Below are 27,439 nucleotides of genomic sequence, written 5' to 3'. Positions count from 1 at the left end.
AGTGGGCATGGGATAGAGCATGAGGGGCATAGGGAGAGAATCTCAAGCAGACTCCCTGCTGAGCAGAGAGCCCCTACGTGGGCTCCCTCTCACGACCTCCGAGATCATGACCTGAGCTGAAACCAACAGTCAGATGCTCAATTACTCAGCCTCCCAGGAATCACATCTTAATTCATTATTTTAGAACTATAACATGAATTGCTAAACTAGAGTCACCTTCTTTTTATGGGCTAGAAGTAGGACCAAAGGCCATCCAGTCCAAGAATTTGCTTGAGTTGTTGGAAGCAAATGGCAGGATATTTATTTTGTGGAACAGAAGGTGAAGGCAAAATCCACCTTGGTGCTGGTTCATGGAGAACCTCCTGGACAGATACATTGGAGGAGTGTAGGGCATGGGAGGTATCTCTGAGTGAGATTTGAGTTCTAGAGGGGTTATTTGACCATCTGCCTTTGTACGTGATTGTGGCAACTCCGGTGAGGTCCCACAGTCCCTTCTGTGCCTAACTCCCTCTAGTTCTACACAGCACCTCACACTGCTGTTTGAGAATATGTGGGGTGCTATACCTCAACCTCATAGAGTGTTTCCAGTGTCTGAAATTCAAGGAACAGGTCATGAAACTCCAGTCTACAGCCAGTGAATCAGAAGCACAGGTAACAACCCTAGCTTGCTACTGGTATCTGAAGTAAAGGGCACTTTTATGGGACTGAGACTTTCACCTTGGATCTGAGGTTATCTCTAGGTAGATAGAATCAGAAATGAGTTAAATTGTAGGATACCGAGCTAATGTCAAAGAGTTGCTTGGATATTGGGGGAAATCCTCCCCCCACCCTGCATATATGCAGTGCAATTGCTACTAAACATTTAGGGTGCTTAGCACAATGTATGGCACAGGAAGGTTTCTCTACAGAGAAAAGAGAGAAAGACAATATTGCATAGAAATGAAGAAGTGGTATGAAACTGAATAAGAATACCTTCCTAAGATAAAGTATAAAGAGGAAAGGCCCCTCCACCCCCAGCAAACAAATATGGATGATGGAAAAAAAATATGTAATCCAGGAAGTGGGATTCCAACCCAAGAGAAGAGAAGGACAAACTCCTTGCTGCTGTCTGCATAAGAGACTTGAGAACCAACAAAATAGGGGGCTTCAGGGAGAAGTTACCTAGAAGATCAAAAAGCATTTAATAATTAAATTCCACATATGAGTGAAATTATATGGTATTAACAGATAAACAAAGGGGAAAAGAGGGAAAAATAAAATAATACAAAACAGAGAGGGAGGCAAACCACAAGAGAGTCTTAACTATAGAAAACAAACTGAGGGTTGTTGGAGGGGAGGTGGACTGGGGAATGGGGTAACTGGGCATTAAGGAGGACTTGCGATGGCATAAGAGCTGGATGTTGTATGCCATTACATTCCTTTAGGGGATGACAGACGTCCATCAGGCAGTAGTGCTGATCAGCGGATTCCTGACTGACTGGTTTAAGATTCCATTCCTGAAACAGCAAATCTAGAACTAAGTCTCTATTTGGTGGTGTGGGGCTTACCCTAAGTGATCCAATGTTAAGCACATTGTCTTGTTTTTAACATTACTTTCTCCTGTGTATAGCAATGCCATAAGCATCTCTCTTCTCCAAATTTCTTGGACTCACAATTGAGGCTATTTATTGTCTGGCATTGATGGATTAATTTCTCACTAATATCCAACTTATTTGTTAACCCTCCTAAGCCCTTCTGTCTCCCATTCTCCTCAGTGTTGCTTCTCAAGTGTCGGAGGCAGGCCCCTGGCCAGGGCGGCCTCCGCCATTAAAAGATGGCGCCTGGCTAGTTGCCAGGTTAGGATTGCCTCGTGAGACTAAGCGGAACGCCCAAAGAGGAAGTAAACAGCATTGGTTGCTAGCGAAGTTGTTCCTTTAGGTGCACAGCCTGATTCGCTCCCTCCTGTACCCTGCTCGCTGATTGGTCATGTAAGTGTATATAAGTGCGTAGACTTGCGGAAATAAAGAGAGAGAAGATGCATCCGAACCAGGGTTCTTGTCGTCCTTGCAGGGTGAGGGTGATAAATGGCGCCGGCACCCGGGAACTAAATAAAGGAATCTTGCAAGGTAATCCGCAGGAAAGCGGGGAGTAAAGGTCCGCAGGTAAGCAGGGACATTAGCCACGTTCAAAAGTGGGAATTCCGCGATAAAGCAGGGAGTAAAGGCCACGTTCAAAAGTGGGAATTCCGCGGTAAAGCGGGGAGTAAAAATAGAAAAACCCTGCAAGGGAGAAGTCTGCAGGTAAGCGGGGTAAAACCACAACAAAGGTGGTGGGAAACTTGTACAAGACCACAACAAGAAGCGGGGCAGCCATAGAGCCGGGATTTTCTTATCGAAACCGCAGGTAAGCAAGGAAGGGACCATGATCAAAGTGGTGGGAATCTTGTACAAGTCCACAATAAGAAGCGGGGCGGCCTTAGAGCCGGAATTTAGCGGTGAGTCTTTAACGTCCACGTCTGTTGTCTGTGTGTTCATAATGGGATCTGAAGTATCTAAAGTGGGTTGGAAGGGTCTTTAGAAGATCTGCTGAAAGCCAATGGAACTCCTCTAAAAGCAAAAACTGCTCGGGCCTTTTTGAATACAGTGGAAAAGGCGGCTCCATGGTTCCTAGATTAAGGCTTGCTAAACATACCTCAATGGGACCACTTAGGGGAGGATTTGAAGAAACAGAATGCTTTAACTCTTCGCCTCAAATTTAACATTACAAAAGCACAGGCAAGGGAAATAGTAGTCTCCTGCAGAAATTGCGTGATCTTACTACCTGCACCGTCCTTGGGGATTAATCCTAAGGGTTTGTTACCTAATCATATATGGCATATGGATGTCACACATGTTTCAGAATTTGAAAAGTTAAGATATGTTCATGTCTCTGTAGATACCTGCTCTGGAATAATTTTCGCCTCAGTGCATGGTGGGGGGGAATCCAGAGATGTTATCGCCCATTGCCTACAGGCTTTCGCGGCATGGGGAAAGCCACGCCAATTAAAGACAGATAATGGTCCAGCCTACGCCTCACAACCCTTTAAAGCCTTCCTACAACAACTTGACATTCACTTGATAACATGGAATATCCTATAACCCACAAGGACAGGGTGTTGTGGAGCGTGCGCATCTTACAATAAAAAATGCGCTTTATAAACAAAAAGGGGGAATAGGGGACACCTTCAGGTCCCCTAAAGATAAGCTCAACACCATTCTCTTTATTTTGAATTTTTTAACGTTAGACAAAAAGGGTAAATCAGCTGCAGACATGCAAGTGATGCTGCTGCTTCCCCTAAGCCTTTAGTACTTTGGAGGGACATCCTCATAGGAAAGTGGAATGGACCAGATCCAGTGTTAGTATGGAGTAGGGGGTCTGTATGTGTTTTTCCACAGGAAAAGGAGGCTCCAATTTGGATCCCAGAGTGGCTGGTGCGTGCAGCCTTGCCTCCAAACACCAGTCATGATGCTGAAGATGCTGATGATAACTCTGGGGATGCTACACCTCCTGTGGCAGACTGAAGCCAGAGAGCTGTGGGCAGTGGTTAAAGCATGGCCATATCCTTTACCAGTGACTAACTCTTCTTTCATATTCACTCCTCTCCCTTTGATGCATGGCAGGTCTATAACTTGCTAGGAGCATGTACTGATATCTCAGCAGTGTCCATCTTAAATGGTGGCAAATTCCTCAACTGTTCTTATAAACAAAATGACTCTAGTACCTTTGAGACAACAGTTAATGTGTCTTGTCCCAATAATATTAGTTATCAGCCCACTCCCATATGGGTCTCGCCACCATTCCTTTTCCTCGTAACAAATGCTAGCGAGCTGAATGATACGTTGAATTGCACTAAGAATTGCTGTCTTTCCCAGTGCTGGAATGTTACGGCCTTTAAGCTGGCTGTGATTATGTGTATCCCTACCCATGTTCCTATCCCAGTTTCCATTCCAGAGGACAAGTTACCGGTGGTGCTATCCAGAAAGAAGAGAGATTTTGGTATCACAGCCGCCATTGTGACAGCATTGGCTATATCTACAGCAGCTGCCACGGCAGCAGCAGTCTCGCTTGCTACAACTATACCCACTGCGGAAGCTGTGAACACCTTGCAGAAGGAACGGCGGCTGCCCTTCAAACACAGACTCAGATCAATGCACATCTGCAAGCAGGAATCCTGATAGTCAACCAGAGAGTGGATTTGGTTCAAGAACAAGTGGACATATGGGGGGCCCTATTGGGACTGGGATGTATAGTACCCTTCCCAGCGATTTGTGTAACTCCCATAGCCTATACTAATATGAGTGACTTACAGAATGTCTCCCGACAGCACTCCCAATACTTGCGGGGGAATTAGTCCGCAGAATTCCAAAACTATACTCAGCACCTGCTACTAGGCATAACAAGGATAAATAACACCAGAGTTGAGCTTGCAACCCTCCCAGAGATAATCAAAACATTGCAAGATGTGTTAACCTTTATGAAACAATGGGCTAGCATAATTGGTCTGATGATAATCCTCGTAGTGGGCTTGATTCTGCTAGTAAGGAAACTGCAAATTTGGAGGCGACAGCAACATAGGCAACAGCAAGCCATGGTGCAGGCCTTGTTAGCCATCGAGGCTGGAACATCCCCCCAAGTGTGGCTAAGTATGCTGGATCGGTAGTCAAGGACGGGTAAGATTGGTGGGGGAAATATACCAACCTAAGACAGGATGCAGATCATTGATATCTGCCGTCTGATGACAGGTAAGGATATTCCCCACCACTGACAACCTAAGACAGGCACGATCCCTGCCATAAAAGAAAAAAGGGGGAAATGTTGGAGGCAGGCCCCTGGCCAGGGTGGCCTCCGCCATTAAAAGATGGTGCCTGGCTAGTTGCCAGGTTAGGATTGCCTCTTGAGACTAAGCTGAACGCCCAAAGAGGAAGTAAACAGCATTGGTTGCTAGCGAAGTTGTTCCTTTAGGTGCACAGCCTGATTCGCTCCCTCCTGTACCCTGCTCGCTGATTGGTCGTGTAAGTGTATATAAGTGTGTAGACTTGCGGAAATAAAGAGAGAGAAGATGCATCTGAACCAGGATTCTTTTCGTCCTTGCAGGGCGAGGGCGATACTCAAGCCCTCAGACCTGTGCAAGTATGACACATCCACCAGAAATGATCCTTCTTTTGTTGCTTCTCTGTCCTTTCCCTTCTACCTGAGACTCACTGTATATTGCTGCTTTAAGAAATTACCACAAACAGCAACATCTGGATGGCTCAGTTGATTAAACATCTGCCTTTGGCTCAGGTCATGATCTCACTGTCCTGGGCTTGAGCCCCACGTCATGCTCCCTGCTCAGTGGGAGCTCTGCTTCTCCCTCTCCCTCTACACCAGCTCATGATCTTTCTCTCTCTCAAATAAATAAAATGTTTAAAAAAAAAAAAAAGAAAAAGAAGAAAAGAAATGATCACAAACAATAAAACAATGAAAATCTCTTATGCCATAGTTTCTGTAGGTCAGAAATCCAGAAACTTTAAATGTTTAGGGTCTCTCAAAGTGATCACAGTGATGGCAGGGCTGAGTTCCCTACTGAAGTGTTTGGGGAAGAAGCCACTTTGAAGCTCATTTAAGCTGTTGGTTGAATTCAGTGCCTCATAAAAGTAGGACTGACATTTCAAGTTCCTTGCTGACTATAAGCTAAGGGCTTACAAATGCTCCTTAACATTGTCCACACCACTCTCATGATGTTCATTCTGCCCCCTCTAGTCATTGTAGACAGACCACCTCTCTCGTTTTGAATCTGACTTCTTCTGCCATATTTCTCTGATTCCAGCCTGAGAAAGTTCCCTAATTTTAAGGACTCATGTAAATCAATTAGGTCTGCATGGATCATCTATAAGGAAAAAAAAATCCTTAAGGTCCATAATCTTAATTATATCTTCAAAGTCCTTTTGCCATGAGATGTGTATGTTCATAGGTACCAAACTTGGACATCTTTGTGGGGGGCATATGCCTACCACATTCCCTTAAATAATATTTGCTCATAATTTGAGAGTCAAGAGATGCACCTGAAAATCTTCTCTGGCTGCCCTAGAATATTACAAATCCCCCTCCTTTGTTCTGTCCTACCTTGTATCTTTTATCTTCAGTCACTGAAATATACATAAGTGTTTCCTTAGGAGTCTTCCTGACTGGGCTATGAACTGTTATGCTTATTTATCTATACATTCCCCAAGACTAAAATCATGTCTACTATTGAATAAATGACTTGATTTATAATGACTTTTGTTACCATACACCTTATACCTTATACCATAGACCTAAATTTAGGGTAAAAATTGTGACCTTGTTTAAAGGAAAAGACAGCATTTTTTATATGGGAAATTAAAGAGCAAGAATTATGACAAAAGTCCAGTAGATACAGAATACTGATAAATCCGTGCATATTGATTGGGGTTTGGGTGGTCTCCTGACCTTTTCCCATGACCATCTGTGTGACTGCAAGAAGGTGCAGGAGGGGATCAGGTGACACACTGAATCCTTTGGTCTGACTTATCTACGAGTTGGAGTTTTTGGAAGTGATGACTGTATTTTCAGTCTGGTTCGTCCCAGCCAATTATTAGGTAATCTTAGGGCGTCTTTCTAAACCCAACTTCTTTTACCGTCCTCCCAGGAAAGTAAATGTTGATGTTCCATATTTCCAGCAGCCCATGAGTACCTGAGCTGATAGAAGCTCAAGGGACTTCCTGGGTGGGACCTTATAGTCTCAGGCCAGGGAGTTGGTGGACATAACTGGGTGCTGATTGGTGCAAGGCACGAAGAGCCCCCATTACCCTCTTCCTTCCTCTGCACCTTCTGTCTGTGGAGCTCTCGCAGGTACGTCAAGGGGAGGGTCAGATACTCCAGTCTCAAGCCTTAACGTGCTCTGCCCCTGAGTGGTATAATATGACTGTCTGAAGGAGGAAAACCTGTTCCTAATTTGCGTCAGGTTGTTTTATTTCCTGCACATGTTTACTTTCATCACCTTCCCAGTTCTACATTTGCTAGGTGTTGCTCTTGTTCTCTAAATCCTGCCATGCTTTCTGCTTTAGACATGACTTTCCCATTAGGCTATACCTGAATATAGATGCTTTGATGTGAACAAGCACCCTCCAAATATCTGGCATCAGGGGCATATATAAAAAGATATTGGCTACTTTGGAAACCACTTGGCAGGACCTTAATTATTGCTAAAAGACCCTATGATTAATCAAGGGCATCTGCATATTGCATGCAGAGACAAACAAACATGTTTAGGAAGAGTTTTCAGGTAAGGAAGATGAAGCAGCCCTAAAAATATAAAGAGAGGGGAAAATGCATCCTGTGAGGAAAGGTTAGAGGAGTCCTGAGTCAGATGGAGGTTTGGCAAAGGTAGATGAATGGCTGGAGGTGAGGGCAGAGAGCAGCTCTAGAACTCAGAGTTGCAAAGCCCTGAAAGTTTTCACACCTCTCTGCTTTTGGATCCTCACAACCCCATTAGCTCAGTTTCTTAGCATCTCTAGTTTACAGAGAACAAAAACCCAGGAGGGATCAGTGACTCAGGGGGTACGTCTCCTGTGTGAGACCTTGCACTAAAGTGCAAGAGGGGCTCAACAACAAAAGAGAGGCAGGGCTGAGTTCTTGGAGCTGGCGAGTCAGACGATAAGATAGAATTCACAAAGATTTCACGGAGACCAGACAGAGAAATGGGCACAAAATGAGATGCAAACTTACAGTTACAAGAGCTGTGGCAAAGAGCTACTACTGCTGGCCATGACCAGCCAGTCTTCATGACAGAGGGCATTGCTGATCCTGACCATGGAAGATGGATTGAATGGGTATGCTCTCATGCTCAGGGCAGCCTTTGGGAGCTGAGGGGTTGTAGTTCTTATCCATTTGGTTTCCTTGAGGTACAAGGAAGGGAATTTTGAGGATTGAGGCCAAAACTACTGATTTAGTACTGACTACAAAGGTCTTCAACTCTTGGCTAATGAGTTTGGATTTGATCCTTTGGTAATGAGGGAGCATTCAAGGCTTCTAATTGAACGGTGCTATTTTCAGATCCTACCTTTAAAAAATATTACTTTAGTTCTACTATAGATTAAAGTAGTCCTACTCCAGAATGAAACAGAGAGTGGTGTGAGCTTTATTAGGAGGCTGTTATTATGGTATAAGAGTGTGATTGTCTGGGTCTGCAGGGGAGACTGCAGGTGAAAGGGAATAGAGGAAGGTACTGACAGAGGCATTTTTGGGGTCTGTATTTTCCTTGGGTCTTACCTGGTTTAATGCAATAGATACAAGAAAGAAAGTCAAAATTATATTTGGATCTTGAGTCTCAATCTTAGGCATAATGATGGTATTATGCAAAGAGATGGAGAACATAGATAAGAAGGAACTTCATGGAATAAATAAATGATTATTGATCCAAAAGTCAGGTGTCATTTGGTTCTGAAAGACATTATTAAGAACTGATGTTCAGTAAATTAAATTATCCAGTAAAGTAAATTAAGTTAACTGAATAGAAGAATGCAAAGATGAGTGGGAATATGGGAGTCTAGTGCATCTTGTTGAACGTGTGGAAGGTTATCTCTATGGATGGATATATTTCTACCCATTTATCTTGTGTCAGGATGAATGAATAGAAGAACTGACAGACTATATAAGAGTAGAGAAGTTGGAGAGTCAAAATAAGATAGTAAAGTTTCAGTAGCATGAGAGAGTGGAACGAGGAAAAGATTATGGTTTGGTGAAGACGTGACATGCTAAGAAAGGGGACTGCATTAGCAAGGAAGGAGTGATCAGGTCCATTTTGTCACAGGTCTTGAATAAAATGATGCCCAGAGATCGATGAGAAGAATTCACAGCTTTAAATATGAGAAGGAGAATTGTGGCAGTAGGCACAGGTGTAAGGAAGGCAATGTGACCTATTTAGCCAACTGGATAAACTGAGAAAATTCAGATAATTCCAGAGATCCTGGTGACAAAGAGAGAACAGGGTTAAGTGATTTGGTGAACAAGATTGATTAATACTCTAAAGTAAGGGGTTGGATGATACATGAGAGTCTTAAAATATTAGGTCTATGCCTTGAATTAAACTGTATGTTTGTCTTCTTTACAGACTAGTGGTCCTAGAACCTAAGCAGTAGTGCAAATATGGGAGGTAAGCCCCACAACAGCTCAGAGTTGCCTCCCTTCACCCTGACAGGGCTCCCAGGGCTGGAGACCTCTCAACACTGGATGTTTCTGCTCCTTGGTATCCTCTACATTGTCTCCATTGTAGGCAATGCCCTTATCCTTTTCATTATCAAGGAGGTACAGAGTTTGCATCAGCCTATGTACTACTTCCTTTCCCTGCTATCAATTAATGACCTAGGTGTGTCCTTTTCCACACTGCCCACGGTGTTGGCCACATTTTGCTTCCACTTAAGAAAGATCAGTTTTGATTCTTGCATGGCTCAAATGTTCTTTATCCACCTCTTCTCCTTCATGGAGTCTGGAATTCTGCTGGTTATGAGTTTTGACTGCTATGTGGCCATCTGTAACCCATTGCGTTATGCCACAGTGCTCACTGATGCCCGTGTGGTGCACATGGGCATGGCTGTTATCATCCGCAGTTTCTGTATGGTTTTTCCACTGCCTTTCCTTCTGAAGAGGTTGCCCTTCTGCAAGGCCAATGTACTCTCCCATGCCTACTGCCTGCATCCAGATCTGATCCGCTTACCCTGTGGTGACATCACCATCAATAATATTTTTGGTCAATTCATTGTCATCTCTAACTTTGGTCTGGATTCTGCACTCATTCTGCTCTCCTATGTGCTCATATTGCGCTCTGTACTTGCCATTGCATCCCGGGAGGAAAGACTTAAGACTCTCAATACATGTGTGTCACACATGTGTGCTGTGCTCATGTTCTATGTGCCCATGGTTGGTGTGTCCATGGCTGCTCGCTATGGGAGGCATGCCCCACAGTACGTGCACACACTCTTGTCCCTTATCTATCTCTTTGTGCCTCCTATGCTCAACCCGGTCATCTATTCCATCAAAACCAAAGAGATTCAACAGAGGCTTTGCAAAATACTACTAGGAAATAAGTTTTAAGCAGGAGAAATGTTAAAATTCCAAGATTCAGAGGATATATGTTGTTAGTCCACAAATTTGAGTTTCTAAAAACTGCTTTGACAAGGCTTTTAAAATTTCTTTTTAGTCACAAAGCAATATTAGGATTTCTTCCTGACAATAGTTATGACCCAAGTCAACAGGTTTTGACCAGGTAAACTGGGTCATAATTTAGCAAAAACAAATAAAGAAAACAGAACCACGTCTGCTCAGTTTCCCTTTTTAAATGTTTAATGAGAATATATAAAAATATATATTCTCATAACTAGTCCCTCATTTCAGTGTGGTATATTTGTCTTATCTTTGCTGAAAGTGAATCAGCACAAAAGAAATTGTGGAACCTCTGTCATAATGGGTAAAGGAATTTGTTTCCCCAAGATTATGTCAAATGTTCTATTTTTTAATCTTTTTGAGGGATAGTCTTACTGTTACCTATAGTGGATGCACTATTTTACATTCCCACCAATGGTGTGCATGGGTCCAAATTTCTCTACATGTGTCGTCTTTTTGTTGTTGTTGTTTTATTTTGTTCTGTTTGATAACAGCTATTTTGGAAGGTGTGAGGTAATATCTCATTGTGGTCTCAATCTGTGTTTCCCTAATGGTGATTGATATTGAGCCATTGTATGTCTTGTTGACCATTTGTAAAGTCTTATTTGGAGAAATGCTTATGCTACTCCATAACCCATCTTCATCAGGCTATTAGTTTTTATCCTATTAAATTGTAGGTGTTCCTTATATATTTGGAGATTAAATCCCCTTATCAGATATATGGTCTGCAAATATTTTCACCGTTGAGTTTACACTTGACTTTTTCCTTTGCTATACAGAAGCTTTTTAATTTGGTGTAGTATCAGTTGTTTATTTTGTTTTTGTTACCTGTGCTTTTGCTGTCATAACCATATGATCCAGCAATCTCACTTTTGGATATTTATAAAAGAATTGAAACAGGATGTCAAAAAGATATTGCCGTGCCTGTGTCGCAGCACTATTTACGTGGAAATAACCTAAATGTCCATCAGCCAACGAAGGGATAAAGAAAATAAATAAATAAAATGGAATACTGTTCATCCATAGAAGGAAATTCTGCACTATGTGACAGTATGGAAGACCTTGAGGACATCACCCTAAAGTGAAATAAGACAGTCACAGAAAGACAAGTACTGCATGCTTTCACTTACATGAGTTACAGAAATTCATAGAATCAAAGAGTGCAATAGTGGTTGCCAGGGGCTGGGGAAAGAGGGAAATAACCAGTTATTAATTGATGGACATAAAAGTTAAGCAAGATGGATAAGTTGTAGAGATCTGCTGTGCAACATTGTATCCATAGTCAACAATAATATAATGTGAACTTAAAAATTTGTTAAGAGGGTAGATCTCATGTTAAGTGTTTAAATAAAGGTTTTTACAAAGATTATGCAAAAGAATATAGTTAAAATTATATATATGTTATAGCTCTTCAGGTCAGCATTTGTTCCATACAATACACACTATTTATCAACTTTTTATAAAGATTTAATTTATTTATTTGACAGACAGAAGTCACAAGTAGGCAGAGAGGCAGGCAGAGAGAGAAGGGGAGGCAGGATCCCTGCCAAGCAGAGATCCCGATGTGAGGCTCGATCCCAGGACCCTGAGATCATGACCCAAGCCGAAGGCAGAGGCTTTAACTCACTGAGCCACCCAGGAGCCCCTATTTACCAACTTTTAAGATGAAATCAAGACAATTGTGATATAAATTGTACTACGTAACCTAGGTTTCTAAAATAAAATTTAGTATAGTGTGTATTACAATATACAGCATATATGTTCACATACACACCATATATGTTCATATAAATATGAACAATAGAAATGCATTTATTTTTTTTTCATTTATTTTCAGCATAACAGTATCATTATTTTTATTAACAAACAATAAAGAAACAATGAAAGAGGGCACACTGCATGGCAAAACATGAGACCTATGCAGTGGTATATTCTCCCTAAATCCATGGTCTTATAAATGTTAGTGGTACTTTTTATGACAGAAAAAGAGAGGAAGATAAGAAATTAAGCATTCAGGGTGCTGGGGTGGCTCAGTGGGTTGAGCCTCTGCTTTTGGCTTAGGTCATGATGTCAGGGTCCTGGGATCGAGTCCTGAGTCAGGATCTCTGCTCAGCAGGGAGCCTGCTTCCCCCTCTCTCTCTGCCTGCCTCTCTGCCTACTTGTGATCTCTCTCTGTGTGTCAAATAAACAAACAAAATCTTAAAAAAAAAAAAGAAATTAAGCATTCAATTTAAGACATTGTAAAAGAATAAAATATTACATAAAATTATTTTAAAACAAAAATGTTAAAAGGGGGGCACCTGGTGGCTCAGTGGGTTAAGCCGCTGCCTTCGGCTCAGGTCATGATCTCAGGGTCCTGGGATCGAGTCCTGCATCGGGCTCTCTGCTTGGCAGGGAGCCTACTTCCCTCTCTCTCTCTCTCTGCCTGCCTCTCCATCTACTTGTGATTTCTCTCTGTCAAATAAATAAATAAAATCTTAAAAAAAAATGTTAAAAGGGCTGAATGACAGTGAATGAGAAATACTAAAAATAGTCCAATAATCAATCTTTAACAAACTCCCAAAATAGAACAACCTCCAAAAATCTAATGAAATGAAAAATAAACTTAAGAATCATATATAATACTAGATTAGAGGTATCTTTTTAAATTACAGTAGCATGTCCTATAAGTAATATGAAGTCTTAGATGAGTGGGTGTTTCAAGGAAAATTATAATATGTAAATCCATGAAGACTTAACTGATAATTGAGGAAGAAATTAAAACTTATCAATTACACTCTCACATCTCCAACATATTATAGTACAAGATCTTTTTCTTTGCTTTTCTCCCCACATTTCAAGAAATAGATCACGCTTTTTATATATCTTGTCATAAATAAAATTAGAAAACTACAAAAGAGCACATATAATCCTGATAAACAATAGAGAAAAAAACGTATGTCAGCAAACACTCTTGTAGACAAAACATCTTAATGGGAACATATGTGTAAATATTGAAAGTTGTGAGTACAATTAATAATATAAACCAGAATAATCAACATTATTCTAGGATTAAAAGAATGACTCATTTTTCAGGAATTCATCAATATAATTAATCATATTAATGAGTGGAATCATGAAAAAAATTGTAAGCAATAGTAGATTCCAGAAAGGGTACCTAAAAATCCAAAAATATATAAAAATAAAATAAATTTTTCTGTATATTTTCCATATATTTCCATAAATTTTTCCATATATTTTCTTAATGTTGTATACTTTCTGGTTAAATTTTTAAAAATTTGCCATATATATATATATATATATATATATATATATATATAGCTTTTTTTGTTTGTTTTGTCACCATTTACCACTTTCTGGAGGAATCTTTAAGCGATGAAGTGAAACTTGAAATAGAAATGACTATTTTGGGGCACCTGGGTGGCTCAGTGGGTTAAAGCCTCTGCCTTCAGCTCAGGTCATGATCCTAGAGTCCTGGGATTGAGCCCCGCATTGGACTCTTTGCTCCATAGGGAGCCTGTTTCCCCCCACTTCTTTGCCTGCCTGTCTACTTGTCATCTCTGTCAAATAAATAAATAAAATCTTTAAATAATAAAAAAGACAGAATTTAGTATTTTACCTTACCCTATATCTGTAACTTGATACTAAATCCTGACAACTCTAGATTTTGATTTTTCCAATCTTTACCTCTACCTAACAACTGTTGCTACCTTATTTCGGGCTTTCATTATCATCTTCACTTCACTTGGCAATATCTTCCAAACTGATCTATTGTTTAATGATCTTTTCTCTTGTTTTCTCACACTGCAGCCAGAACGATCTTCTTAAAGACTCTATTTGATTACAAAACCCTCTAGTCTTCAATGGCTCTTACTGTCTATGGGTAAAGTCCAAAAGCCTTAGCATGTCTCTTAATAATATCACCACTGTATTTCCAATGTCTTAATATCTCAACCATCCCCGCCCTCCAAACAATGTTATTTTGCTCTGGCCATATGGAACTATATGTGATTCCCAAACCAACAGGCTGTTTTATGCCTCTGTACCTTTGTTCTGAAAACTTTTACTTAGAAAATCTTGTCCATTTTTATCTGCCTAGAAATTGCATAACATTCTAATTATTTATTAAAAATATGTATTAGACAGATACAATGAGCCAGACAGTGGTTCAGCTTCTCAGTTATCTGCTTTGTGTAACATTTTAAGGAATTCCTTTACTACCTGCCTTCTAGCTACCTGGTCCCCTCATCTCTAATAGTGATAAAACAGAAATTTTATTATTTTTATGCTTCTAATGTATTTGTGTGGAATTACACCATAGCAGCTAGATATCATTCTGTACTATTTCATATATAGCTCCTATTTGAATCATAAGCCTCCTGAAAGAATGAATTGTTCAACATTAGAAAGAATGTGAACTTTGTACAAGGCAGATCATAGCCTTAGAAAAATCCCAACTTCTCTGAACCTCACAGTTTACTCATCTGTATATTGTTACCAAAATAACCAGATTATATATATATATTTTTTCTTTTTCTTTTTTTTAATATAATTTTTTATTTTTTAGTTTATAAAAAATAAAAAATTATATTAAAAAAAAAACAGATTATATTTTTATAAAGTTTAGAGATAATGTTTGCAAGATGGTTGGTACATTGCTTGCATATAATAAGTATTCAAAAAGGAAAAATCTTACATTAAAATAACCAAACTACTCTCAGAGCTTAACCTTGCAAAATAGTACACATTTTAATAAATGCTTATGGATTGGGTAAATGAATGAATGCTATCATATTATTATTATTTGCAAGTGATATAGTTTGTGGATTAAGAAAACACAAAGATCTGGGAGAACAATTTTGCATGTCAACTGACTTCAAAAGAAAGCTAGGGTAGCAATTCTAATATCAGACAAATTAGATTTTAAGCTAAAGACTGTAGCTAGAGATACAGAAGGTCTCTGTATCATTCTTTTTTTTTTAAAGATTTTATTTATTTATTTGACAGACAGAGATCACAAGTAGGCAGAGAAGCAGGCAGAGAGAGAGAGGAGGAAGCAGGCTCCCCGCTGAGCAGAGAGCCCGATGCGGGGCTCGATCCCAGGATCCTGAGATCATGACCTGAGCCGAAGGCAGCGGCTTAACCCACTGAGTCACCCAGCCGCCCCCTCTGTATCATTCTTAAAAGGTCTATACAACAAGAGGATCTAACAATTGTAAATATTTATGCTCCCAACATGGGAGCAGCCAATTACACAAGTTAATATTAGTTATTATCATTAACATAAAACTGTTATCCATAATAGGGAGAGGTATTGATAATAATACACTAATAACAGAAGACCTCAACACTCCACTTTTAGCAATAGACAGATCATCTAAGCAGAAAATCAACAAAGAAACAAAAGCTTTGAATGACATACTGGACCAGATGGACCTCATAGATATATACAGTACATTCCACCCTAAAACAACAAAATACTCATTCTTCTTGAGAAGAGACCACATTCTTTTGCAGAATAGACCACATACAGGACACAAATCGGAGCTCAACTGATACCAAAAGACTGAGATTACCCTTTGCATTATCTTAGACCACAACGCTTTGAAACTAGAATTCAATCATAAGAAAAAAATTTGGAAGAAATTCAAACATATGGAAGTTAAAGACCATCCTACTTAAGAATGTTTGAATCAACCAGGAAATCAAAGAAGAACTTGGACAATTCATGGAAACCAATGAGAATGAAAACACAACAGTTCAAAACCTACCCCACCATGGGGTATGGTGAAGTCTGTCCTATGGGGGGAACACATAACCAGCCAAGCATCACTCAAAATAATAGAAAAATCCCCAAAGCACAAGCAAACTTTACACCTTAAAGAACTAGAGAAAGTACAACAAATAAAGCATAAGCCAAGCAGAAGGAGAGAAATAATTATTTCTCTTAAGATTAGAGCAGAGATCAAGGAATTAGAAATCAGAAATACAGTAGAGCAGTTCAACAAAACTAGAAGGTGGTTCTTTGAAAGAATTAATAAGATCAATAAACCATGGCCAGTCTTATCCAAAAGGGAAAGAGAAAGACCCAAATTAATAAAATTATGAATGAAAGGGGAGAGATCATGACTAACACCAAGAAAATAGAAACAATTATCAAAAATTATTACCAACAATTATATGCCAATAAATTAATCAACCCAGAAGAAATGGATGCTTTCCTGGAAACCTATAAACTATCAAGACTGAAACAAGAAGAAATTAACAATCTGAGTAGACTAATAACCAGTAATGAAATTGAAGCAGTGATCAAAAACCTCCCAAAAAACAAGAGTCTAGGGCCTGATGAATTCCTAGGGGAATTCTACAAAACATTTAAAGAAGAAATAATACCTATTCTCCTGAAGCTGTTTCAAAAAACAGAAACAGAAGGAAAACTTCCAGACTCATTCTATGAGACCACATTTACCTTGACCCCCAAACCAGGCAAAGACCCCATCAAAAAGGAGAATTTCAGACCAATATCCCTCAACAAGATCCTAGCTAATAGGATCCAACAGTACATGAAAAGGATTATCCATCATGACCAGGTGAAATTTATCCCTAGGATGCAAGGGTAGTTCAACATTAGTAAATCAATTAATGTGATAGAACACATCAAAAAGAGAAGATAGACGAACCATATGGTCTTCTCAATTGATGTAGAAAAAATATTTAACAAAATACAGCATCCTTTCCTGATTAAAACTCTTCAGAGCATAGGGATAGAAGGATCATTTCTCAATATTATAAAAACAATCTATGAAAATCCCACAGCAAATATAATTCTCAATAGGGAAAAGTTGAGAGCCTTTCCTTTAAGATCAGGAACATGACAAGGACGCCCACTCTCACACTATTGCTCAACATAGTGCTAGAAGTAATATCAACAGCAATCAGGCAACAAAAAGAAATACGATGTATTCAAACTGGCAAAGAAATCAAACTCTCTCTCTCTTTGCAAAGGACATGATACTTCATGTGGAAAACCCAAAAGACTCCACCCTTAAATTACTAGAACTCATACAGCAATTTAGTAATGTGGCAGGATACAAAATCGATGCACAGAAATCAGTTGCTTTCCTATACATTAACAATGTAACTGTAGAAAGAGAAATTTGGGAATGGATCACAGTTACAATAGCACCAAAAAACTTAAGATACCTGAGAATAAACCTAACCAAAGAGGTGAAAGATCTATACTCTAGAGACTAAACAACAACTATGAGAGAAATTGAGGAAGACACAAAGAGATGGAAAAACATTCCATGCTCATGGATCAGAAGAATAAATACTGTTAAAAATGTTTATGCTTCCCAGAACAATCTATACTTTCAACGCCATCCCAACCAAAATACCAATGACATTTTCAAAGTGCTGGAACAAACAATCCTAAAATGTGTATGGAACCAGAAAAGACCCCGAATCACCAAGAAAATGTTGAAAAAGAAAAACAAAGCTGGGGGCATCATGTTGCCTGATTTCAAGCTATATTACAAAGCTGTGATCACCAAGACAGCATTATACTTTCACAAAAATGGACACATAGATCAATGGAACAGAATAGATAGCCCAGAAATGGACCCTCAACTCTATGGTCAACTAATCTTTTACAAAGCAGGAAAAAAAAATATCCAGTTGTGGGGGGCGGTATCTTCAATGAATCGTGCTGGGAAAATTGCATGGTGGTATAGGGAAGAATGAAACTTGACCATTCACTTACACCATACACAAAGATAAACTCTAAATGGGTGAAAGACCTTAATGTGAGCCAAGAATCCATCAAAATCCTAGAGGAGAACATAAGCACTAACCTCTTTGATATCAGCCACAGCAACTTCTTTCAAGACACATTTCTAAAGGCAAGGGAAAGTGGAAATGAGCTGTTGGGACTTCATCAAGATAAAAAGATTCTGCACAGTAAAGGTAAGTCAACAAAACAAAAAGGCAACCCATGGAATGGGAGAAGATATTTGCAAATGACATTACAGACAAAGGGCTGATAACCAAGATCTATAAATAACTTCTCAAACTCCGTTGAGAAACAGAGAACAAATACTCAAGTCAAAAAGTGGGCAGAAGACATGAATAGACACTCCAAGGAAGACATACAAATGGCTAACAGATGCATGAAAAAATGTTAAACATTATTAACCATAAGGGAAATTCAAATCAAAAGCACATTAGGATACCATCTTACACCAGTTAAAATGGCAAAAATTAACAAGGCAAGAAACAACAAGAGTTGGAGAGGCTGTGGAGAAAGGCGAATCCTCTTATACTATTGGTGGAAATGCAAGGTGGTACAGCCTCTTTGGAAAACAGTATGGAACTTCCTCAAAAAGTTAATAATAGAGCTACTCTATGACTCAGCAGTTGTAGTACTGTGTGTTTATTCCAAAGATACAGATGTAGTGAAAAGAAGGGCCATATGCACCCCATGTACATAGCAGCAATGTTCCCAATACTAAACTGTGGGAAGAGCCAAGATGGCCTTCAACAGATGAATGGGCAAGATGTGGTCCATATATACAATGGAATACTATTCAGCCATCAGAATGGATGAATACCCAACTTTTCATCAACATAGATGGGACTGGAGGAGATTAAACTAAGTGAAATAATTCAAGCAGAGAAAGTCAATTATCCTATGGTTTCACTTATTTGTGGAACATAAAGAATAGCATGGAGGACATTAAGAAGCAGAAGGGAAAAATGAGGGGGAAGAAATCAGATGGGGAGATGAACCATGAGACACTATGGACTCCAAGAAACAAACTGAGGGTTTTAGAGGGGAGAAGGTTTGGGGGGATAGGTTAGCCCAGTGATGGGTATTAAGGAGAGCACTGGGTGTCATAAGCCAACAATGAATCATGGAACACTACATCAAAAACTAATAATGTACTAACATAATAATTTAAAAAATTTAAAAAAACACAAAGATCTGAGAAGAAAAATCACTAAAAATTGAAAAAAAATTGCCAAATATAGTAATACAAAACTGGCAATTTCAAAAACAACAAATATTTTAATTCAACTCTTGAACTTAAAAATTTAATTTTTGTCAGTAATATTGCAATGGTCTATGTTATGGAACAAAACTTCATGTATGATTGATGTGTTTAAAAATGAACTTGAGGGTTGCCTGGGTGGCATAATCAGTTACTCTTGATTTCTGCTGGGTCATGATCTCAGGGTTGTGAGATGAACCCCGGGTTGGATTCCATGTTGCGGGTGGGATCTGTTTAAGATTCTTTCTTTCCCTCCCTTTCTGCCCCAACACCCCTAAAAAGGTAAAATAAAATAAAAAAAATAAGCTGGGTGAATGGACACAAAAGCATGTGCCTAGGTTGAAAGGTTAAACAAATACTGAAAGTTCATTTCTTCCCAATTCAATTTACTTAATTCTGAGTATTCTGGGGAATACAACAACATGGTTTTAAAGCTCATTTAGAATTTTTACACAATGGAGATTACTTTATATAAAGTATTTTTAAAATGGGAAACAACTGGGGAGGGTGGCAGAGATAGGGGTGTGGGGGGCACCTGGATGACTCAGTCGGTTAAGTATCTGCATTAGGTTCAGGTCATGATCCTGGTATCCTAGGATCAAGCCCGGCATGGGTTCCTTGCTCAGGGGGGGAGTCTTCTTCTCCTCCCTCTGCCCCTCCCCCCACTTGTGTGCCCTCTCTCTCCCTCTCATAAACGAACAAACAAACAAACAAACAAATAAATCTTTTTTAAAAGTGGCAAATGAGACAGGAATAGAGTCACCCCCCCCCCCCAATGTTAAAACACGAAGGAAAAAAAAAATTAGAAAGCTGTACTACTTGAAATAGAGGCTATGGTTGGGACACCAGATTTCTAGCACAGTACAGTTGGGGAGAATATATAAGCCACTGTAAAGTAGTATTTCAAATAAAACATCTTATCAAATAGAATTTATAGCATGCTGTCACTTTTTTTCTTGGTAAAAACACTGATGAAATATTACTGTTAAGCATTCATACATTTGCATAGAAAAAGTATTTGGAAAGAATAATAAATTATAGTAGTAATTGTCTCTGGTTAGTGAGAATTGGGAAGCTTTATTTTTCTAATTATCTATATCTTCTACTTTTCTACAAAATCTGTATTTATCTTTCTAGTAAAATGAAGGAGCAAGGAAAGAGAGAGAGAGAGGCAGGCAGGTGAAAATAATCTGAGTGTCCCACGGATCTGAGAGTCCACAGAGGCATTGAGCCTCCCAGGGCCAGAATCTGAGCCCAAGTTCCCCTGCTGGATCCCCACAGAGGTGACTTCCGAATGCTCTGCTCTGCTCATCTCAAGGGAGAACCACTTCCTTTTCCTAGGGGAGCCATTCCTTTCCAGATGTGGCTATGGGCCAGGTGGTGCAGTGCTCATGCCATCACTACCTATGGAGACCTGATGTGGCCCTGAGAGACTCACCCCACTTAGTATATCCCCAGAGCACGTGGATCTTCCATTCTCTGCACCCCACTTCACCAGGAGCTTGTGCTAACCCAAATGTTTACTGTGTGGCCAAAGGATCATATGAGATTACTGTTTTAAAACAAATGACAGAGTATTTGGAGACTACAGGTGTAAACTGACAAACATGTCCTCTCTTGCTCTCTTAGTGTTTACTTTCAAGAAACAGACATTTATTCTCATTTTCTAGATCCCCATTGGAGCCATGTGTGATTTTTATATATATAAAGCCCTATGCATTTATTCGTTATTTGATATAAATTTATACATTTTAATATATGTGTTGCTGAAGCAAGCACTACATTTTAATATATGTTAATGTAATGTTTATTTATTATTTAAAATATGTGTAATAGTATTATTTTTAGGATGGACAGAATTTTTAGTGTTTTCTTCACTGCTGTATTTTGTATGTGTAGTCTGCCTACCGAAAAGTCCAGTACTGATTTTAGGCATAATAAAATGCATTCATCAGGTTTTCTGTAAGGATTAAATGAGTCAGCCTATATCAAATAACCTATCATAGTTCCAGACATTTGGTGAAAGCTTACAACATATGAGTTATTCTTCTGTCCCTCTCCAAACCTGGTAATGAGAGATAGCATGGGCAGTGGGCATACACTTTGGGTCTGGATCAGGAAAATTCTGTTCAAGTTCTGACTCAATAACTATTTTTCTGGGCATGACAACAAGCCTCTTCCCCCTTAGAGCCTCCATTTCTTCATTGCAGAAGTTTGGGGAGTGACACAAGACGGCCAAAGGCTCTCTTAGTTTAAGACCTTTGGTTAGTGTCTTAGGAATCAACCTGTCCTCACAGCCCTCAGAGGCCCCAGAGCTCAATGTTATCCCATCCTCTACCGCAGTTCTTTCCTGGCAGATGAAACACTGACAAGTCATCACACTAGTTCTTGTTTTATCAACTCTAAGCATATGATATTAAGTGTCATAGTCAGCTGAATCACAGGCATCTCTACTGTAATTTTACAAATAAGGAATTAGGGACTTGAACCAATAAAATAATTTTTTTTGAAGAATACACAATTGGGCAGGGAAGAAGGTAGTTTTGAATCTAGAACTAGATGTTGGGTGACAATCTGTCCCAGTTTGCCGGACTGAGGGGCTTCCCCCATGCAGGATTTTCTGTGCTAAAATCAGCATAGTTCCAGGCAAACCAGGATGGTCACTCTATTTGCTGACTCTTTAGATCATTAGGTTTTTAGTGGTTATGCTATTTTGGTTCTTGAAATCTATTTGGGTTGTGGGATAGTTAGTACAAAAAGCTCTAATTTGAGAAGCAGTGAGAGTCAGAAGGTCAGTCAGAGGGTCAGAATCTGGCTATTTGTTGGCTTACTGAATGGGTTCCTTCTGAGCTTCAGTTCCTCTTCTCTAAAATAAAGAGCAACACAGTTCTAACTCTTAATTTCTTTGAAACCTCTAAGGAGAGAGATTCTAGAGGCACAGAATCTCTCTAGAGAGATTCTAGGGCCCAGAGGGGCCACCCTCTCAAGAGTTTTTGCATTGTCTGCTGCCCACACCGAGCCCCAGGACTTACTGGGCCCAGGGGAAGCTTAAGAGGCAGCTTTATAGAGTGCAAGTCTGGGAGGTTGTGTGCAGAGTGTGCAGAGTCCTTGGTGTTTTTTCCCTGGTAAATACTTCACCCACCTCTCTCCTCCCTTCCAGCAGAGCTGCCCTGGGGAGGTAAGTTGAGACTTCAGCTTTTCCCACACAGAGGTCTGTAAGAACCTCACTCATTACAAGCTTTAAAATCCTGTCATTTAGGATACAGATATTTGAAGAAAGAGAGGCTAAGATCTACATTTAGAGATTTTACCCGCATTCCTCTTCCTCAAACCCATACTTCCCATCTGTAGCCCTTGATGTTTGAAATCCCACTATCTTAGCCTCCTTCTTACGGAGTTACTCAATGGTTCCTAGCATGTATAGACCTACCAGGCAGCTTCTAAAACTCTTTTTCAATGCAAATGCTTCAGTGTAATTAATTCATTCTCCAATATTCTATTTAAGTGGTGGATAAAGGCTGAGACAAAAGGCGAGAGCCTTCGTCTGGGAACCCCAAAATGGAAAAACAATGTGGAAAGAGGACCAGAGGATGTTATCCCCTTAATAACCCTTCTCATCACCATTTATTTAGTACATAATTTTCACCAGGGCCCTGAATATGAATTTTAAGTGTTTTATTCTGTTTTTTTTTTTTTTCCCTATACTGTAGATGTCAAAATAAGGCACAAAGACATAAACTAAATGCACAGCTGGTACATGGCAAAGCTGAGATAAAAACTGTTATTGATGTTAGCTGAGTTACTTAACTTATCAAATTAATTTTACACTTAAGGATGTATAGCTTATCCTCTGCCTTCGGCTCAGGTCATGATCCCAGGGTCCTGGGATCCAGCCCCACATTGGGCTCTCTGCTCAGCAGGGAGCCTGCTTTCCTCCCTCTCTCTGCCTGCTTGTGATCTCTGTCCGTCAAATAAATAAATAAAATCTTAAAAAAAAAAAAGAGAGAATGTATAGCTATAATACCTTCTTCTTCAGATAGCTTATTTATCTACTTAATTAATACTGATTAGAACTAGAACTGGTCATCTTTGAGTCCTAATCCAGGGCTCTATGCTCAGTGACTTGGCTAAGCATTGAGAATAAGAAGAAAAGTAAAAGAGACAATTATGTGAACTTATAATATATGGGAAGAGAAAGATACTAATCAAATACCCAAACAGATGCACAATAATTCACTATGATTCTGAAGTGTGATGAGTCATGAAGAAAACTATGTATGAGATAGTGTAACAGTGACACACAACCATGAGCAGAAAAGTAATGAATGATTCAAATAATTGAAAGATGACAACTTCCTGGTGATGCTGATGCTGCTTCACAGTAAGCATGTATGAATTCTTTTTTTTAAAGATTTTATTTAATTATTTGACAGAGAGAGTGAGAGAGCAAGCAGTGGGGAGAGCCACAGAGGGAGAGGGAGAAATAGGCTCCCCACTGAGCAAGGAGTCCAATGCAGGGCTCTATCCCAGGACCCTGGGATCATGTCCTGATCCGAAGGCAGATGCTTAACCGACTGAGCCACCCAGGCATCCCAGGACGTATGAATTCTTATTTCAAAAAGTAAGGGAGGCCACTGGAAGATTTTCAGTGAGAATGTAGCACCATTTTATTTATTTATATTATAAACAAGTAATTTGACTGCTTTGTGGAGAACAGAAAGCGGCATGACACCCAGCTGGGTAATCATCAAGGAAGGTTCTGCAGACATCCTTGTTGAAGATTCTGATGGGTGAATGACAGTTGGAAGTGAGTTGGAGAGGAGAAGCAACGTTAAGTATATTTTGGAAAGACGGTAATAGATTAATTAGATCTCAGAATGGGAGAGGGTGAGAGGTGTTTCCTAGGTTGTTCTGGCTTAAGTGCATGAATAGATAGCAATGGGTTTCCATGAGATGATAAATATTGAAGGATCAAATATGGTGATTAACAAGAAGTTCAACTTTGCATGTTATGTTTGGGATACAGCTGAGCTATTACAATTGATTTTACAATTCTCCAGTAGAGAATTAAATGCTTGTGTCTATAACTAGAAAAAATCTGAGCTAGAGAAATAAATTTGGGATCACTGATGTACAGAAAAGTGATAAAGAAGAACATTATGAGTGAAAATAATTTTGAAAATATTATTTATGAAAGAGAACAGAGAAATGAGTGGTTACTAGGAGATTGTGGGGGGACAATACAGAGGGTTGTTTTTTTTTTTTTTTTTTTGCTTGTTTATTTCCTATGAAGGATCATGAAATATTTCCTCAATAAAGAAGAAATTGGTGTGAGGTGGACATATCTGAAGCTTATGGGAGTGATCGAAACCCCTGATTCTCAAACTTGGCTGCCTATCAGAATCACCTGGGAAATTAAAAAAAAAAAGAAATACTGATTCTTGAGTTCCACTGACAGAGTCTGATTTAATTGATATGAGTGAGGCCCAGACAAAGGAATTTTCTAAGCCTCTTCAAATGAATCTCAGAGTTTCCGAATCCTTAATCTAAACAGAGGACAAAAAAGTGTGAACATGCAGGAGAGGAAAACCTAAAGCAATCAGATGTAGAGGAGCATGAGATTCTGGACCTTTGGTGAATAAGTGAGGGGCCTGAGCAATGAAGAGAGGATGAGGATGTGGAGTGATGGTTGAATGCAGGCAAAAGAGGAGACAGCTCAGCGTCTAGATGGAGATGTCATCACCTGCACAGGAAAGAATCCATCAGTAAGCAGAGAGGAAGGAAGGACATACCGTACTTCACTTCTTGAAGAAGGTGATAGCTAAGAACTGGTAGGGAGAAAGGGCATAGTCACCTTCCACAAATGGAGAAATGTTTGAATCTTTCTGTAAAGAACACAGAGGCAGGATGAACAGGGGATAATTTCCCTTTCTCCCCCCAAAAATGAGTCAAAGGATATCTGTGGGGAAGGATTTGGACCCCAAGACACATCTGTCGATATGGTCAAACTGTAGAAAGTCTGAGATGTAACAAACAGTCTTAACCTGTTCCTTCCTGACCCTTTCATGATCTAACAATCATAGAAGCTAAGTATCTTGCCCTTTCTATCCTGAGGGCAGTCACCATTCCTGGTCTTCCACTGTTTGACTTCACTTTACTCTGGTTCTATTTCCTCAAAAGCTACTCAAGGACCCTCATGGAAAGTTTTGGGACTAATGTCTCTAGCGCTATCAGCTTCACACTAACAGGCTTCCCAGAGATAGAAGCCCTACAACACTGGTTAGCTGCCTTCCTCTTGCTGCTTTATGCTATCTCCATCCTGGGCAACATCCTAATTCTCTTCATTATAAAGGAGGAGCAAAGCTTGCACCAGCCAATGTACTACTTCCTGTCTCTGTTGTCTGTCAATGACCTGGGTGTATCCTTTTCTACATTGCCCACTGTCCTGGCTGCCTTGTGCTTTCATATCCCAGAGACTGCCTTTGATGCCTGCCTGACCCAGATGTTCTTCATTCACTTTTTCTCCTGGACAGAATCTGGGATCCTTCTGGCCATGAGTTTCGATCGCTATGTGGCCATTTGTAACCCCTTGCGTTATTCTTCAGTGCTCACTGATATCCGTGTGGCTCACATGGGCATATCCATCATCATCCGCAGCTTCTGCATGGTCTTCCCATTGCCCTGCCCTTCCTTCTGAAGAGGCTACCTTTCTGTAAAGCCAATGTGTTAACCCATTCCTACTGTTTGCACCCAGACCTGATCCGCCTGCCCTGTGGAGATACCACCATCAACAGTATGTATGGACTGTTCATTGTTATCTCTGCCTTTGGTGTAGACTCAGTGCTCATCCTCATCTCCTATGTGCTTATACTGCGCTCTGTATTGGCCATTGCCTCCCAGGAGGAGAGGCTGAAGACACTCAACACATGTGTGTCCCACATCTGTGCTGTGCTCATCTTCTATGTACCCATGGTTAGTGTGTCCATGGTTCATCGGTTTCGGAAGCATGCCCCTGAGTATGTGCACAAGTTCATGTCCCTGGTATATCTTTTTGTGCCTCCAATGCTCAACCCAATTATCTATTCCATTAAGACTAAAGAAATTCGTAAGAGGCTACACAAAATGTTTTTGAAGACTAAGCTCTGATCAGGGAGAGAACTTCTGGAAAGCCAAGTGCCCTAGGAATCTGTTGTTATTGCTGATTCTTGGGTATACTTGGCCCCAGAGGTTTTTAATCCCCTTCTGTAAATGGACCTATGATTAGGTACCTGCCATTAGTTGTGTGGTACAGCCTGTTGTAATTAACTGTGTCACAGGTTGTCATAGGTGACTTCTGTCCGAGCTAACAAGGAAGAAGGTCTTCAGTTAGACTCTTTTATTTGTCCCAACAACCAATTACACCTATGCTTTCCAGTAATTCTCAAAACAGAGAAAAATTTATGTAAACCACACTATAAATGGAGATTATGTTACTTGAGATCAAAGGTATAACTGAATATATTTTTTATTTTTAAAAATTTTTTTTAAAGATTTTATTTATTTATTTGAGATAGATCACAAGTAGGCAGAGAGACAGGCAAAGAGAGAGGAGGAAAAAGGCTCCCCACCTAGCAGAGAGTCCAATGTGGGGCTCGATCCCAGGACCCTGGGATCATGACCTGAGCTGAAGGCAGAGGCTTAACCCACTGAGCCACCCAGGCACCCCTAACTGAATATATTTTAAAGGAGTAATTCTTTTGAGTATCTTTAAACTTGAAAAATTAAAATACACAGTAACTGTGACCAACTTTTCACTATTAAAATAAATACGAATATTCTCGAGTCTTCTAAAAAGGAATGTATATGCTTTCCATTCTGACTAAGCAATATAAGTGATGTTAATACTTGAAACTTACAAGTTCAAACAAGGAGAAAGGTTTTGTGGAAAAAATCATACACTGTCATCCCTTGGGTAGACTTAGGGGATGACTGTCTTCTAGGGAATCAGTAAGCCCTCTAACTGGAAGGCTAACAGACACCAGTGATAGATGGTGGGGCGAGTCTGCTTCAGTGGCAAAGCCAGTTTGGTCCACAGTTTACTGGAATATGGATTTTCATGGCCTGTAGTAAGCACGTAAGCCCAGAGACTTTAGCACTTGGTAGAGAACAGTGGCTGAGGAATATCAGGACATTCAGAGAGCACAATCCCTTTAGAGTAACAGCCAAGAGGT

The 27,439-nt window shown here is 39.9% G+C and overlaps 1 protein-coding gene across 1 annotated transcript; it reads left to right on the top strand.

The window, feature by feature from the left end:
* Positions 1-9,165: 9,165 nt before the first annotated feature.
* Positions 9,166-26,375, top strand: LOC309840315 (uncharacterized protein; the record flags this gene model as incomplete). Its single annotated transcript, XM_082682382.1, is given in 3 exon segments — positions 9,166-10,103; positions 25,410-25,908; positions 25,911-26,375. Coding segments are annotated over 3 exon segments (1,902 nt in total).
* Positions 26,376-27,439: the final 1,064 nt, after the last annotated feature.

This window comes from Mustela nivalis (genome assembly GCF_964662115.1).
Source record: "Mustela nivalis genome assembly, chromosome: 9".
Classification (NCBI taxonomy): Eukaryota; Metazoa; Chordata; class Mammalia; order Carnivora; family Mustelidae; genus Mustela; species Mustela nivalis.
Note: the sequence above shows the minus strand (reverse complement) of the source record. Positions and strands in the feature narration are given on the sequence as shown.